Source organism: Rhincodon typus, chromosome 5 (assembly GCF_021869965.1).
Source record: "Rhincodon typus isolate 14 chromosome 5, sRhiTyp1.1, whole genome shotgun sequence".
NCBI classification, from domain to species: Eukaryota; Metazoa; Chordata; class Chondrichthyes; order Orectolobiformes; family Rhincodontidae; genus Rhincodon; species Rhincodon typus.
In genome coordinates, this window is record NC_063336.1 from 808,589 (window position 1) to 826,385 (window position 17,797).

At 45.3% G+C, this 17,797-nt stretch overlaps 1 protein-coding gene across 1 annotated transcript in view; it reads left to right on the plus strand.

The window, feature by feature from the left end:
* The window catches only part of LOC109937996 (phosphofurin acidic cluster sorting protein 1-like), a 164,840-nt gene that overhangs the window by 85,047 nt on the left and 61,996 nt on the right, over window positions 1-17,797 (plus strand). The window contains exons 6-9 of the mRNA XM_048596611.1: window positions 721-812; window positions 4,414-4,494; window positions 6,364-6,423; window positions 10,527-10,678. Of these exons, the coding sequence (XP_048452568.1) occupies window positions 721-812; window positions 4,414-4,494; window positions 6,364-6,423; window positions 10,527-10,678 (385 nt within the window). The remainder of the gene's footprint in view (window positions 1-720; window positions 813-4,413; window positions 4,495-6,363; window positions 6,424-10,526; window positions 10,679-17,797) is intronic.

Sequence of the window (17,797 nt, forward strand, 5' to 3'; positions counted from 1 at the left end):
CTGAGAGAGAGTAATTCACCCAGCCCTGAGAGAGAGTAATTCACCCAGCCCTGAGAGAGAGTAATTCACCCAGCACTGAGAGAGAGTAATTCACCCAGCCCTGAGAGAGAGTAATTCACCCAGCACGGAGAGGGAGTAATTCACCCAGTACAGAGGGACTAATTCACCCAGCACTGAGAGAGAGTAATTCACCCAGCACTGAGAGAGAGTAATTCACCCAGCACTGAGAGAGAGTAATTGACCCAGCCCTGAGAGAGAGTAATTCACCCAGCACTGAGAGAGTAATTCACCCAGTACAGAGGGACTAATTCACCCAGCACTGAGAGAGAGTAATTCATCCAGCACTGAGAGAGAGTAATTCACCCAGCCCTGAGAGAGTAATTCACCCAGCACTGAGAGAGAGTAATTCACCCAGCACTGAGAGAGAGTAATTCACCCACCACTGAGAGAGAGTAATTCACCCAGCACGGAGAGGGAGTAATTCACCCAGCACGGAGAGAGAGTAATTCACCCAGTACAGAGGGACTAATTCACCCAGCACTGAGAGAGAGTAATTCGCCCAGCACTGAGAGAGAATAATGTCCCTATCACCCATTATCTATGTCAGATAGAGGTTCCCTTTCCTCCCTCTCAGTCACACTGTTGTTATACTGTGCATTTGGTGAGAATCTGCTTATTTACTGCTATGTCCTGAAGAATATCTTCTTCAACATATTGCAGATCGATCTCCAGACATTGATAATTACTCTGAGGATGAAGACGACAGTTTTTCCTCAGAACAGGAAGGCAGTGATGATGCAGTTCCCAGCCAGGTATGGAGAATTCTGTAGCTGCATGTGCACTGTCAGTGGAGAGCCGTTTTCGGCCTCCTCACAAGCTCATGGGTCCTAGCCAGGATAGCCATTTCCAGGAAACATCATGTTTGCACCATGATGACTACTGCCTGCCCGTTCATGAAATGGACCTAAAGGTATCAGCTGTGCTGGATTCTGAGCAGGGAATTCCTCTCCCCTAGTCTCAGCATTTCCCCTGCTTAAAAACCAGGGTTAATCAAACAGAAGCCTGTCCTGCCTCGTGTTGTCTAGCTCCATTAAAGTTGTTACACCATGATTCATAGCCAGTTCTTTGTAAAAGGAAGCAGTCAGATGGTAAAATTTTACAAACTGGCTGCTTGTTCCATAACTGGCAATGTTTTAGAGCCATACAGCATGCAAACAGACCCTCCTGTCCAACTCATCCGTGACAAGCACGTTTCCCAAACTAAGCTAGTCCCACTTGCCTGCATTTGGCCCATATCCCTCCAAACCTTTCATATTCATGCACCTGTCCAAATGTCTTTGAAATATTGTAACTGTACCAGCCTCTACCCCTTCCTCTGGCAGCTCATTCCATACACACACCAACTTCTGTTTGAAAATGTTGCCCCTCAAGTCCCTTTTAAATCTTTCCCCTCTCACCATAAACCTATGCCCTCTAGTTTTAGGTTCCCCTATCCTGGGAGAAGACCTTGACTATTCACTGTATCCATGCCCCTTATAATTTTATAAACCTGTATAAAGTCACCCCTCAGCCTCCTACGCTCCAGTAAAAATAAAGTCCCAGCCTCTCCTTATAACTTGAACTCTCATGTCTTGGTACATTGTTGTAATTTTTTTTTGCAACCTTTCCAGTTTAATAACGTCCTTCCTCTAGCAGGGCAACGACAATTGTATTCTAAAAGTGGCCTCACCAATGTCTTGTACAGCCATAACATGATCTCCCAACTCCTGTACTCAGTGTTCTGGCTGATGAAGACAAGCATGCCAAATGGCTTCTTCACTAACCTGTCTACCTGTGATACCACTTTACCTGCACCCTTGGATCTCTCCGTTCAACAACACTCCCCAGGGACCTGCCATTTCCTGCAAGGTCTCCACTACGTGTTTTCCTCTCTTTATAACCTCCCTTAATTGAAGTGATCTTGTTTCTAATCAGTAAAGCTGCTCAACCTCCTCTGCTTGGAGATAGCAAGAACTGCAGATACTGGAAGTCAGAGTCAATACAACGTGGAGCTGGAGGAGCACAGTAGGTCAGACAGCATCAAGGAGCAGGAAAGTTGATGTTTCGGCTCAGGACCCTCCATCAGGACCAGGGAGGCAAGGAGGTAGCTCATGAATAAATAGAGGGAAGGTAGGTGGGATGGTGATAGGTGGATGCAGGTAGAGGGTAATGGAGATTGTTCAATGGGAAGGGTGGGGCGGACAGGTGAGAAGGAGGATGGACAAGTTGTGTCAGGTCACGGAGGCGGGGATGAGAGTGAGGGCTGGACATGGGTTGAGGTTGGGGTCGGGAGATTTTGAAGCTGGTGAATTCTATGTTAATGGCCATTGGATTGTAAGCTCCCGAGGTGGAATATAAGGTGTTGTTCCTCCAGTTTACGTGTGGCCTCATTGTTATATTGGAGGAAGCCCAGGATGGACATATCACCAAGGGAGTGGGAGGGGAGTTGAAATGGCTGGCAACCAGAAGGTGGTGTTGATTGGAGATACAGAGCACAGATACTCCGTGAATTGGTCACCAAGGCTGCATTTGGTCTCTCTGATGTAGAGGAGACCACATCGTGAGCAATGGTTGCAATAGACCAGGTAAGAAAATGTACAGGTGATTCCCTGCTGGATTTGGAATGATGGTTTGGGGTCTTGGATGGAGGTAAGGGGGTGATGTAGGTAAGTTGGAGCACTTCCTGCAATTACAGGGAAAGGTGCCGAGTGTGATGGAAGGGTTGGTGGGGAAGGTGGAGCGGACAAGGAGTTGCAGAGTGAGCGGTCCCTATGGAAAGCAGATAGGGGTGGGCAAAGAATTATCACTTTGGTGGGTAGAGTCTGATTGCAGATGGCGAAAATGATGGACGATGATGCGTTGGATTTGGAGATTGGTGGGGTGGGTGGTATGTATATAGGGTGGAGGTTATAGCCCAATGGCCTCAACATAGAATTCACCAGCTTCAAAATCTCCCATGACCTTATCCCATGTCCAGCCCTCCCTCTCATCCCCACCCTCCTTGACCTGACACAACTTGTTCATCTTCCTTCTCACCTGTCCGCCCCACCCTTCCCTTGACCAATCTCTACCAACCCCTACCTGCACTCACCTATCACCATCCCACCTACCTTCCCCCAGCCGCACCCCTCCTCCCTCTATTTATTCCTGAGCTCCCTTCCCCTTCGCCAGTCCTGATGAAGGGTCCCGACCCGAAACATTGACTTACCCGCTCCTTGGATGCTGTCTGACCTGCTGTGTTCCTCCAGCTCCACATTGTATCGAACCCCTCTGCTATTCACACTGTCCATCCTGTAAACGTTATATCCTGGTATATTTAGTTCCCAGTGCCGACCATTCTATAGCCATGTTTCGGTAATGGCTACTATATTGTCATCTCCCATTTTAAATTGTACCTGCAGCTCACTTAATTTATTCCTTGCATTCTGTGTATTCATACATTAAACTCTTATTTGGGCCGTACACTGTAACCTGTCCGTCAGCAGCGACGATTTATTCACCTGTTAATTATTTCTCTCTTCTAGTTTATTCAATACACTTTTTACATTCTTGGCATTATCTGCCATGCCTGAAGTAGGATTCCTGATTGCTCCTTCACACTCTGTCATGTCACTTGTTTTTGAAACTGTATTGACTTCCCCCATCCGCATTTATTAGTTTAAACTATCTCCGTCTTAAATAGCAAAAGAAATAACGAAAAATTGTTTTCAGTGATAGGAGGGTTTGTAACCTGTGGAGACAGACTGAAGACAATTGGCAATATGACCGGGGTGACATGAAAAATCTTCTTTTTATATTCCCTGAAAGGATAACAGAAGCAGATTTGCTAATCATTTTCCAAATGATTTGTAGAAATACTTGAAGGGGAAATTTTACATGGAAAGAGCAAAGGGAGGGAGACTAATAAGATCACTGTAAGAGGTGGCACGGGCGAAAATGAGCATATGCCCTTTATCTGAGCTGTAAATGATGAGAGTGCAGATTATTCTGATAGGATCATTTCCTTAGAGTTAAATGCATCCTTGACCTGAATGTTTAGGTGCTAGCTAATAATCTACTGCAAAGGCTTTTATTTTGTGAAAAAGACTCCAAAATGAATTCTTTACTCAAGAGAGTGATGAGAACGTGGAACTCACTATCACAAACAGCAGCTGAAGGGCAGGAGAGTAGATGCATTTAAGGAGAAGGTGGATCGAGACTTGAATGAGAAGGGAATAGAGGATTCTATTGAAAGTGTTAAATAAGGAAGGATGGGACGAAGTTTGAGGGCAACATAAATATTGTACAAGCATGGTCCGGTGAGGCCAAATGACTTATTCATATGTTGCAGCCTCAGTGTAATTCCATGTAAGAATGGCATTAATTTGTGTTTAGGATCTTTATGATGAAGATGATGAGCTGAGAAAAACTAAGAAGACCCGACGGAAAATGATCCGGACAACCTCAATGACACGGGTAATGGTAGTTAAAGCTGGACTCTTAATCCTAATAAATCAGTTAAAATGGACCATGTGCCCAGCCACTGGGAATGGGCAGTTCTTGGTTTAGATAGAGTCAAGTGAGTCTTCACCTATATCTCCACTGCTAATTTGTTTAGGCTGGGCCAGATCATTGATCAGAAACATACGCACATATCATTCAGTCTGAAGCTGTCAACCTTTGTGAATGACATTCCGTAAAAGGGAAGGTAACTCATACTCGGGATATTTACGCTAAAGCAGCACAAAGTGAAAGAAACAGTGCTCAGTTTGCACGAGGAAAGGCAGGAATTGGTCTTCTTCCCCAAACAATGGCACTTGCACAGAGCAGAACCTTCCCACATGCCCTCGACTGGCATCATTGGATCCACCAGGATCAGGGTGATGGATATGGATGTGGGAACCAGCCCTTCCAATCAGACCTGAGCAGTGTGATCTGAGAAAGTCAGGGCTACAACTGTTGTTCATAGAGGTGCTGCAGTACAGGCAGAAAGACCCTGAGTAACTGACCTCATGTGGTGGCCACAAAAGGAGGCAAAGGAAGGGGAGAGCACACAGAAATGTCACATCAGTTTTTGATCACTTTGATGACAAATACCCATTAGCTCCCCAAGCAGCCCCCACCTCCTCACAAATAACCCCAGACTTAGACGCCACTGTACAAGAAGCTCAGTGGTTATGGTCTTGGGCTAGAAAGGCCACCAAAATCAATCACTGGTGGCCCATCATTACCAACACCTCCTCAGGATGAAGAGAAATTCTCAACCCTTCCAATGCTGCTCACGTTGCAACAGCAGTTGTCTTCGTTCTAGGGATCCAAGCCCCCCTCCCTACACCTCTCCCCCCACCTCTCTGGGTCAAAAGGATGCCATGTGAACCTGCCCCTCATTCAACCCTTTCTAGCCGCAGCAAATATTCCCAAATCTTCCTTATTCCAAAGCTGGCTGAGTGGAGATGGTCCTGAGAAAAGATTGGGAAGTGTACCATCAGGAGCAGTGTTCAAAGATCAAAGATATCACCGCCCCCTCCGGCAATCTATACCAGGATCCCGGCAATCTATACCAGGATCCCATTGCACATCTCCAGATTCTCTATCTCAGGGAGAAATGACCCAATGTACTGCTCAGGCATAATGAATGGATGTGTGAGACTTAACTGAAACATCTGGATGATCAGCTGTATAGCTTGAAAGGTTTCAGGGAACAGGAACATGTTATCTGTGTTAATTGAGGGGTGATAGATATAGGACAGATGTCAGAGGTAGGTTCTTTACTCAGAGAGTAGTAAGGGCGTGGAATGCCCTGCCTGCAAAAATAGTAGACTCGCCCACTTTAAGGGCATTTAAATGGCCATTGGATAAACATATGGATGATAATGGAATAGTTTAGTTTAGATGGGCTTCAGATTGGTTTCACAGGTCGGCGCAACATCGAGGGCCGAAGGGCCTGTACTGCGCTGTAATGTTCTATGTTCTATGTTCTATGTAATACAAATTCCAGTGGCAATAAAGCACTTTCTCCATTTGGGCCACGTCCACTCTTCTGAAAGTCCTGGATCACTTTATTTCGATCAAGCAAACCAGTGAGAATCAGTAATGAACCCTCCTCACATGGGCTCTAAAAGGCACATCGGTGAGGATCCCTTCACTCTTCCCTACTGTCGAATCCCTGTGGTGTAGAAGCTTGGCTGAAATTAGAAATGTGAGATTGTCCCTATGTCCTGTCACTTGAAGGTGCCAAACCTTGGTGCTGAAGCCCACTGTGTCCAGCTATATCCTACTTGCTATATCCTACTGACAATCACAGCCTCAGTTCACACCCTTTCCTTTTCTCTTCTCCCCACTTAGCAACCAAACTTTAAACAGAAATTCGTTGCCTTGCTGAAGAGATTCAAAGTAACTGATGAGGTACGTAGTACTGGATCAACTGTTGGGTCAACCTCCTTCCTTCTACAGCTCACAAAGACGCAGCATGAGTAAGCACAAAGCACTTGATGTTGAAGTGTATGGAATAGTTGATCAATGCGGTCTCTGTGGGTCTCTCTTTTCTTTGAGCTTTGTATCTAACACTGGGAAACCATCCTTCTTTACACATTTATGTGACAACTTCAACAGTAAATTTTACAGATAAGACCTCATGATTTATCTGCCCTCAGATCATTTTAGGAAAAGCCACTTTTATTGAGGGACCATTTGACTAAGCATTAACTTTATACTATGGTTAATTGATCCATCTGTCAATATTTACTCAAACAATCACTAACGTTGTACATTAATCACTCATGGTCAATGTTGTCCCAGGAGCTTATTTGCCTGTAAAGTCATTCCTTGCAGATAATACTCAGACTTTTGGGAGAAACAGAAGCCATCCTTCACTCTCACTACTCTGCTGTTTTACTGTTTTTCTAAGAAAACCTGTTCTAAATCAGTTTGATTATTAACTCGTAATGTTCCAACATCTGCATGAATGTAGCTTTCCTGCATCATGATTTTTGTAAGCAGGTTCAGTTTGCTTTTGGCAGATAAAATCGGGACTGTTCCCACTACAGCAGGATGGTGAAGGCAAATTTACGAAGATGGTTTTGAATATTGAAGAGGGATTTCCACATTGTATCAATTACTCCACCAGTGGCCTCAGTCCCGTAGATGCCTCCCTATGCCTCTGTCTCTGCTTTAAAAATGCTACTTGACCAACCTTTCAATCACCTTTCTTGCTTTCCCCTTCTGCATCTCAGTGTCCAAAAGAAATGCCAACATTGTCTTTAATTGCCATCATTGTTGTTAAGCACCTGGGATATTGTACGAAATTAAATGCACACTATAAGAGTAAATTCCTGTTAAAGAATTGGTTAAAGGGTGAACACTTTTAAGTTGTTGTCAACTGAATAAGGGGAATGGTTAGAAGAAGTATCATTACACAGAGGATTATTGGAGCGTGAAATGATTTCCCACAGCAAGAGGTAGAAACAAAGTGTTGTGCTTTTCGAAAAGAGAATGAGTTGATATTTGAAACACAGTATAATAGGATGATGGGGAGAGTGGGGAAGTGGATGATTGTACCAAAGAGATTACTCTAACAGAGTGCTCAGAATGACCTCTTTCTGCTAGAAAATTGCAACATCATCACTGTTAATGGGCATTGAGTCTTTCAGTTCTGAGGGAATGTTGAGGAGTAAGACTCATATCTTTTGGGAAAAATGGTGTTCTTCAGGTGTCTTAATAGAATATTTTAAAATTATGAAGGACATTTACCACCCCCCCCGCCCCTTGCAAGTTAACCTGTGAAAGCTATTCACTATGGTGTGCTAACTTAGAATATTTACAGCACAGGAGGAGGTTATTTTGCCCAGTGTCTCCTTGCCAGCCAAAAGGCAGCTATCCATCTTTGTTCCTGTTCTTGGTCCATACCTTCATAGCACTTCAGGCCCATACACACGTGTTTTTAAAATTCGATGAGTGTTTCCAGATCTACAATCCTTTCAGGCAGTGAGCTCCTGATCCCCACTATCCTCTGGACAAAATACTTTCTCTTCAGTAACCCTCTATTCATTCTGCCAATTACTTTAAATCCACGTCTTCTTATTTACCCAATTGTACATTCATCTAATGTAATCTATTTAGCCTTTCGTAATTTTAAACACCTCGATCAAATCATCTCTCAGCCTCCTGTGTCCCAAACAAAACAACCTCAGCCTTTCCAACACCTTTCCTCCTGGATAAAAGTCTCCCCTTCTGGCAACACCCTCATAAATTGCCTCTGTACTTTATCTTGTGTACCCTCTAACCATGTGAGGTGTTGATCAAAATTGTACACAATACTCCAGCTGAGTAACCTGTGCTGTAAATCAGGAGAAGAGGAACTTGGTGGGATTACAGTCACTGTGAGTGGTACTGAACAAACTGATGGTGATCCCTTCTGACCTTCTGCTCTCTGGTGCTGAACGTTCTGTACACAGCAAAGGTCTTAGTTTTATCCCTCTGTGCCCCCACCTTAAAACATTTCAGGCACAATATGACATTGAACTTTTCTTCGGTTACCTTCACCTCTGTACCTGTTTCTTCGGACTAGAGTCACAGAGATCCCTTCACCCACCTCCATACTCTCCCTCCACCTGGAAACCTCCCTCTGGGCATTTGCCTACATTCAATCTGTTCATCAAGAACTAGCGACTTGACATTGGTCACCTCAATTTCACTGCCCCCCGCTCCCCCCACCTCATCCATTCAAACCCATCTCCCTCTGAACTGATTGCACTCCGTACTCTCAGATCCAACCCTGACTTTGTCATCAAGCCTGCCAACAAGGGTGACGCTGATGTTGTCTGGTGTATTGACCTCTATATTGTGGAGGCTGAGCGCCAGCTCTCAGATACCTCCTCATATCTCCTCCTGGACCATGACCCCACCATGGGACACCATGCTATTGAGTCCACAACAGTCACTAGCCTCATTTCATCCGGTGATCTCCCCACCATTGCCTCCAAGTTGATAATCCCCCAACACTGCACAGCTTGTTGCTACCTCCTTCTCAAAATATACAAATATGACTGCCCTGACAGACCCATTGTTTCTGCCTGCTCCTGCCCCACAGAACTCATCTCGTCCTACCTCGACTTTGATTCTTTCCTTTCCTTGCTTTACATTAGTTTCAGAATTTCCAGTTTGCTGGCTCCAGCCGCCTCCTCTTTACCGTGGACATGCAATCCCTTTACACATCCATCCCCCACCAGGATGGCCTCAGGGATCTTGACTTCTTCCTGGAAAAAAGGCCTGAACTGTCCCATCCACCACCACCCTCCTCCACCTGACTGAGTTCGTCCTTGCCCTGAACAACTTCTCTTTTAACTCCTTACCTTCTTCAGGTCAACAGTGTTGCATGGGCCCTAGTTATCCCTGTCTCTTTGTGTCTGTGTCTCTGTTTCTCTATGACCCTCGGCATGCGACTCTAATACCTATCATGTTGTTCCAGTCATATGCTTCGTCTGCAGCACCACCTTATTTTTAATTTTTTGTATTATCACTCTGCCTCATTTAATCGGATTAAAGGTCATTCCTTCACTTGTTATTCAGCTGTGGATACTTTACTCACATCATCTGACACTATTGATCACCTGCAGAGACTTATCATTCGATACTCCACTCTCATCATTTGTATGATCTTTTGATCTCTCTGCCCTTGATTTTTCTGCGTATAAATTCTGTGTTCTGGCTGCTACTCTCTCTCTTCACCTGAGAAAGGGGTGATGCTCTGAAAGCTTATGATTTCAAATAAACCACTATAACTTGTGTTGTGTGACTTCTGACCTTGATGTATGATTATTTCGTACAGTTCGGCTTCATATTTTAGGCAGCGTACACATTAGTTATCCTTCAGTCCTCCAGCAACTTGCCTGTAGCCAGGGAGGATGTGAAAGTGATGGTCAGAACCTATGGAGCTTCTCTTTAACATGTAATTTAAACCATTGCCTCTGGCATTTCAGCACTCCTCCAGCGCCGCAGTGAACATAAGAACTAGGAGCAGGAGTAGGCCATCTGGCCCTTCGAGCCTGCTCCGCCATTCAATAAGATCATGGCTGATCATTTCGTGGACTCAGATCCACTTACCCGCGTTCTCATCGTATCCCTTAATTCCTTTACTGTTCAAAAAAAAATCTACCTTTTTTTTAAAAACATTTACTGAAGTAGCGTCAACTACTTCACTGGGCAAGGAATTCCATAGATTAACAACCCTCTGGGTGAAGAAATTCCTTCTCAGTTCAGTCCTAAATCTGCTCCCTCTAATCTTGAGGCTCTGCCCTCTTGTCCTAGCTTTGAAGTCAGCCCCAAAATCTTTGAGCTTGTGTTTTGGACAGGGAATTTAACCTTCTAATTCAGAGGCATGTATGCTGTCAACTAAAATGGTGCTGGCTCTTAGGGACACAAGTGTGGAGTCCCACTCAACCAGAGGACAGATTGAAATAGCTGTGTGATTTCTGATTGCTAAAATGTGATTGATTTGTTTTGTATGAAAGGTGCTGGATTCTGATCCTGTGGACCAGACCCAGGAAGCAGAGGAGGACCTTGATCTACTGTATGAAAGCCTGGAAGTTTACAATCCTAGTGACAGTGGCCCGGAAATGGAGGACAATGAAAGTGTTCTCAGCACACCAAAGCCTAAACTAAAGTAAGTGATACAAAGTATGTGTTCTCGAAAGCTGAGGCTCAAGGGGCAAAAGGATCAGTGCCAGCTTGGATAAAATATTCTAACATGCTAATAGGTTGTTTTATAGACAATGGCGTTCCGAAACAGTCAGTGCTGGGACCACTTTTTTTTTAATGAGCATAAATATGTAATGGAATACAGACTAAAATTTCAAACAATGTTGTTGATACCAAAGTTAAGAAATGGTAAATAGTAAGCAGTTTAAAAGAATGAGAGGTGATCTCATTGAAACATATCAAATTCTCAAGGGGCTTGACAGGGTCAATGCTGAGAGGATGTTTCCCCACTTTTGGGAGAGTCTAGGACAAGAGGGCATTGTCTCAGAACAAACGGGTACCAATTTAAGATTGAGAGGAAGGCAATAGCTTTGTGGTATTATCGCTAGACAGTTAATCCAGAAACGCAGACAATGTTCTGGGGAGCTGAGTTCGAGTCCTGCCATGGGTAATTTCGGAATTTGAATTCAATAAAAAACATCTGGAATTAAGAATGTACCGATGACCATTAAACTATTGTCGCTTGTCAGGAAAAAAAGTCCATTTGGCTAACAAATCTCCTTTGGGGAAGAAAATCTGCCAACCTCAACTTGTCTGGCCTGCATGTGTCTCCAGACTCCATAGCAATGTCGTTGACTCTCAACTGTTCTCTGAAATGGCCTAGCAAGCCATTCATTTGTATCAAGTGAAGTTGGTGCCTGCAAAGTCTCAAAGAAATGAAAACCGAAAGAACTAAGGATGCTGTAAATCAGGAACAAAAACAGAAGTTGCTGGAAAAGATCAGCAGGTCTGGCAGCATCTGTGACGTTAAAGACAGAGTTAACATTTCGAGTCCAGTGACCCTTCCTCAGAACTGTCTGAAACAATGGGTCTGCCCGGATAGTCCTGTTTGTAGATTTTTGGAAGAAGGTAGAAGCGAGTTCTGTGGGGCTGGGGGACTATCAGGTTGGAAGCAGAGGTAGGGAGATCACCGGATGAAATGAGATCAGTTACCACGTAGATACAAAGGCCTGATGTGTAATGATGAGGAAGGTAGGAGGAGGTATCTGAGAGCTGGCGCTCAGCCTCTGCAATGTAGAGGTGGGTACGCCAGACTACAACAGCACCACCCTTATTGGTAGGCTTAATAACAAAGTCAGGGTTAGATCTAAGTGCATGGAGGGAGATAGGTTAGATTTGGTGAGGGGGGCAGAGAAATTGAGGCGACTAATATCACGTCAGCAGTTCTCAATGAACAGGTCGAGTGTAGGTAAAAGGCCGGAGGGAGGGGTCCAGGTGGAGGGAGAGTGTTGGAACTCGGCAAAGGAGTCTGTGGGATGGGAAGAGGACTCTTGTCCAAAGAAAGGAGCACGGAGGCGAAGACGGTGGAAGAAGAGTTCAGCGTCATGTCGTGCCCAAAATTCGTTAAGGTGGGGACGCAGAGGGATAAAGCTGAGGCCTTTGCTGAGTACGGAGCATTCAGTATCAGGGAGCAGAAGGTTAGGCGGGATGGTGAATAACCAACAGGAAGAGGGCTAGGAGAGGAGATGGAGTCAGAGGGAAGGGGAGGAGAGGAAGGTTCCAGAGGGCCATGGGTATTTTTGAGTTGTTGCATCTTGTGGGCCTTGATGCCTGAAAGGAAAATAAAAAGTTTCTTATTAGCACGGTGAATGAGCCGTGTTCTGAGGAAGGGTCACCGGACCTGAAATGTTAACTCTGTTTTTAACGTCACAGATGCTGCCAGACCTGCTGAGCTTTTCCAGCAACTTCTGTTTTTGTTCAAAGAAATGAAACTGGACGGATCACCTGGGATCGACCTAGGTACTGGAAAAGACAATGGCAGAAACAGCCCTATTGACCCTGCAAAGTCCTCCTCACTAACATCTGGGGGTTAGTGCCAACATTGGGAGAGCTGTCTCACAGACTAGTCAAGCAACAGCCTGATATAGTCATACTCACAGAATCATACCTTACAGACAATGTCCCAGACACCACCATCACCATCCCTGGATATGTCCTGTCCCACCGGCAGGACACACCCAGCAGAGTGGGCAGCACAGTGGTATACAGTCAGGGAGGGAGTTGCTCTGGGAATCCTCGACATTGACCCCAGACCCCATGAAGTCTCATAGTTTCAAGTTAAACATGGGCAAAGAAACCTCCTGCTGATTACCACATATCGTCCTCCCTCAGCTGATGAATCAGTCTCTCCTCTATGTTCAGCAGCACTTGGAGAAAACACTGAGGGTGGCAAGGGCACAAAATGTACTCTGGGTGGGGGATTTCAATGTTCACCACCAAGAGTGGCTTGTACTACTGATCGAGGTGGTCGGGTCCTAAAGGCCATAGCTGCTAGACTGGGTCTGTGGCAGATGGTGAGGGAACCTACAAGAGTGAAAAAACAGACTTGACCTCATCCTTACCAATCTGCCAGCTGCAGTTGTATCTGTCCATGACAGTATCGGTAAGAGTGACCATCGCACAGTCCTTGTGGGGACGAAGTCCCACCTTCACATTGAGAATACCCTCCATCGTGTTGTGTGGCACTATCACCGTGCTAAATGGGACAGACTTTGCACAGATGCAGCAACTCAAGACTGGGCATCCATGAGGCGCTGTGGGCCATCAACAGCAGCAGAATTATACTCCAGCACAATCTGTAACCTCATGGCCTGGCATATCCCCCACTCAACCATTACCGTCAAGCCAGGGCATCAACCCTGGTTCAATGGAGAGTGCAGGAGGACATGCCAGGAGCAGCACCAGGCATACCTGAAGATGAAGTATCAATCTGGTGAAGCCACCAAACAGGACTACTTGCACACCAAACAGCGAAAGCAGCAAGTGATAGACAAAGCTCAGGGATCCTACAACCAATGGATCAGATCTAAGCTCTGCAGTCCTGCCACATCCAGTTGCAAATGGTGGTGGACAATTAAACAACTCACTGGAGGAGGAGGCTCCACAAATATCCCCATCCTCAATGATGGAAGAGCCCAGCACATCAGTGCAAAAGATAAGGCTGAAGCGTTCGCAGCAATCTTCAGCCAGAAGTGTTGATTGGATGATCCATCTCAGCCTCCTTCAGTGGTGCCCAGCATCACAGATACCAATTCATTTCATTCTATGTAGTATCAAGAAAGGGTTGGAGGCGCTAGATGGTGCAAAGGCTATGGGCCCTGACAGCATTCCAGCAATAGTACTTGTGCTGCAGAAGACTTGTGCTCCAGAACTTGCTGCTCCCCTAGCCAATCTGTTCCAGTACAGTTACAACACTGGCATCTACCTGACAATGTGAAAAATTGCACAGATATATCCTGGACACAAAAAGTAGGACAAATCCGACCCAGCAACACCCTCCCCATCAGTCTACTCTCGAACATTAGTAAAGTGATGGAAGGTTCACTGATAAGTGACAAGTAATATTTAGTCCACACCATAGTCACATAGCACGGAAACAGATGCTTTAGTCCAACCAGTCCATGCCGATTATAATCCCAAAATAAACTAATCCCACCTGCCTGCTCCCAGCCCATATCCCTCCAAACCTTTCCTATTCATATACATGTCCAAATGTCTTTTAAAAGTTGTAATTGTCCCCACATCCACCACTTCCTCCGGAAGTTTATTCCACACGCGAACGACCTTCTTGTGTAAAAACATTGCCCCTCATGCCTTTTTTAAATCTCTCTCCTCTCACCTTAAAATGTGCCCTTAGTCTTGAAATCCCCTGATCTAGGTAAAAGGCAACTATCATTAACTCTATCTGTACCTCTCATTATTTTATAAACTTCTATCGGGTCGCCTCTCAACCTCCTGTGCTCAAGTAAAAACGTCCCAGCCTATCTAGCCTTTCTTTATAACTCAAACTTTCCATACCCGGCAACATCCTGGTAAATCTCTTCTGAACCCTCTCCAACTTGATACTATCTTTCCTGTAACCGGACGACCAGAACTCGTCACAGTATTCCAGAAGAGGCCTCAACAATGTCCTTTACAACCTCAACATGACTTCCCAACTCCTATACGCAAAGGACTGAGCAATGAAGGCAAGTGTGCCAAACGTCTTTTTGACCCACTCTGTCTATATGTGACACAAACTTCAAAGAATTATGTACCAGCACCCCTAGGTCCCTCTGTTCTACAACACTACCCAAGGCCTTACCATTAATTGTGTAAGCCCTAACTTTGTTCGTTGTACCAAAACTCAGTATGTTACAGTTATCTAGATTGAACTCCATCTGCCAATTTTCAGCCCATTGACCCATTGGATCAAGATCCCTCTGTAATCTCAGAAAACCTTCTTCACTGTGTGCTGTGCCACCAATTTTGGTGTTGTCCACAAACTTACTAACCATGCCTTCTATATTCTCATCTGAATCATTTATATAAATGACAAACAAAAGAGGACCCAGAACCGATTCCTGTGGAACACCGCTGGCCACAGGCCTCCACTCCCAAAAGCAACCTTCCACCATTACTCAAAGGTACCAAGAACTGCAGATGCTGGAGTCAGAGTCAACATGGTGTGCAGCTGGAGGAATACAGCAGGCCAGGCAGCATCAGAGGAGTAGGAAAGTCGATGTTTTGGGTCAGGATCCTTCTTCAGAATCCCAAAGCCTGTCCACCATCTACAAGGCACAAGCCAGGAATGTGATAGAATACTCCTCACTTGCCTAGATGTGTATAGCTCCTGACACTATCCAGGACAAAGCAGCCTGCTTGATTCTGAAGAAGGGTCCTGACCTGAAACGTTGACTTTCCTACTCCTCTGATGCTGCCTGATCTGCGGTGTTCCTCAAGCTCCACACTGTGTTGACCCTCCACCATTACTCCCTGTCTCCTGCCATTAAGCCAATTTTGTATCCAATTACCAAGCTCACCCTGAATCCCATGTGACCTAACTTTACTAATGAGTACATAAATGATCTGGTGGAAGGTGTAGATGGTCTGATTAGCAAGTTTGCAGATGACACTAAGATTGGTGGAGTAGCCGATAGTGAAGGAGACTGTCGGAGAATGCAGCAGAATATAGATAGATTGGAGAGTTGGGCGGAGAAATGGCAGATGGAGTTCAATCCAGGCAAATGTGAGGTGATGCATTTTGGAAGATCCAATTCAAGAGCGAACTATACGGTAAATGGAAAAGCCCTGGGGAAAATTGATGCACAGAAAGATCTGGGTGTTCAGGTCCATTGTACCCTGAAGGTGGCAACGCAGGTCGATAGAGTGGTCAAGAAGGCATACGGTATGCTTTCATTCACCGGACGGGGTATTGAGTACAAGAGTTGGCAGGTCATGTTACAGTTGTACAGGACTTTGGTTCGATGACATTTGGAATGCTGGGTACAGTTCTGGTTGCCACATTACCAAAAGGATGTGGATGCATTGGAGAGGGTGCAGAGGAGGTTCACCAGGATGTTGCCTGGTATGGAGGGCACTAGCTATGAAGAGAGGTTGAGTAGATTAGGATTATTTACATTAGAAAGACGGAGGTTGAGGAGGGACCTGATTGAGGTCTACAAAATCATGAGCGGTATAGACAGGGTGGATAGCAAGAAACTTTTTCCCAGAGTGGGGGACTCAATTACTAGGGGTCACGATTTCAAGGTGAGAGGGGAAAGTTTAAGGGAGATATGTGTGGAAAGTTCTTTACGCAGAGGGTGGTGGGTGCCTGGAACGTGTTGCCAGCAGAGGTGGTAGAAACGGGCACTATAGCGTCATTTAAGATGTATCTATACAGATACATGAATGGGCAGGGAGCAGAGGGAAACAGATCCTCGGAAAATAGGCAGCAGGTTTAGATAGAGGATCTGGATCAGCGCAGGCTTGGAGGGCCGAAGGGCCTGTTCCTGTGCTGTAATTTTCTTGGTTCTTTGTTTGTTCTTTAAGTCTACAATGCAGTACTTTGTCAAAGGCTGTAGATTCTGGCTGAACTGGTGACAGGAGACTACAAACCCAGTGGAATTTATTCCAGTTTTTACTATGGATTCATAATACTTTACAAAGTATTATACAGAATTATGTACACACCTCCCACATACTTACACCTGACATATACTAGGCAATGACAATTTCCAACAAGAGAAATTCAAATCATCTCCCCTTGAATTTCAGTGGCATTACCATCACTGAATCTTCCACCATCAACATCCTGGGGGTTACCATTGACCAGAAACTCAACTGGACTCACCATGTAAACACAGTGACTGTAAGAGCAGGTCAGAGGCTGGGAATACTGCAGCAAATAACTCACTTCTGACTCCCCAAAGCCTATCCACCATCTGCAAGGTACAAGTCAGGAGTGTGATGGAATACTCCCCACTTGCCTGGATGGATGCAGCTCCAACAACACTCAAGAAGCTTGACACCATCCAGGACAAAGCAGCCCGCTTGATTGGCACTACATCCACAAACATCCACTCCCTCCACCACCGATGCTCAGTAGCAGCAGTGTGTACTATCTACAAGGTGCACTGCAGAAATTCACCAAAGATCCTCAGACAGCAACTTCCAAACCCACGACCACTTCCATCTAGAAGGACAAGAGCAGCAGATACATGGGAACACCACCACATGCAATTTCCCCCTCCAAGCCTCTAATCATCCTGACTTGGAAATATATTGCTGTTCCTTCACACTCACTGGGTCAAAATCCTGGAATTCTACAATAATCCTGCAATACCTACAGCGCATGGACTGCAGTGGTTCAAGAAGGCAGCTCACCATCACCTTCTCAAGGGGGCAACTAGGGACGGCCAATGAATACTGGTCAGCCAGCGACGCCAACATTCCATGAATGAATTAAAAAAAGGAGTGAATTTCTTCTCTCAGCGGGTTGAGAGTCTTTGGAACTCATTGCCATAGAGAGCTGTGGAGGCAGAATCCTCATGTATATTTAAGGCTGAGCTGGATAGATTCTTGATCGATAGAGGAATCAAGAGTTGTGGGGAAGGGACAGGAACGTGTTCATGAAGATTGTCAGATCAATCATGATCTGTTGAATGGCAGAGTAGGCTCGAGGGGCCACATGGCCTACTCCTGGACAACAAGGTGCAGGGCTGGATGAACACAGCAGGCCAAGCAGCATCATAGGAGCAGAGAG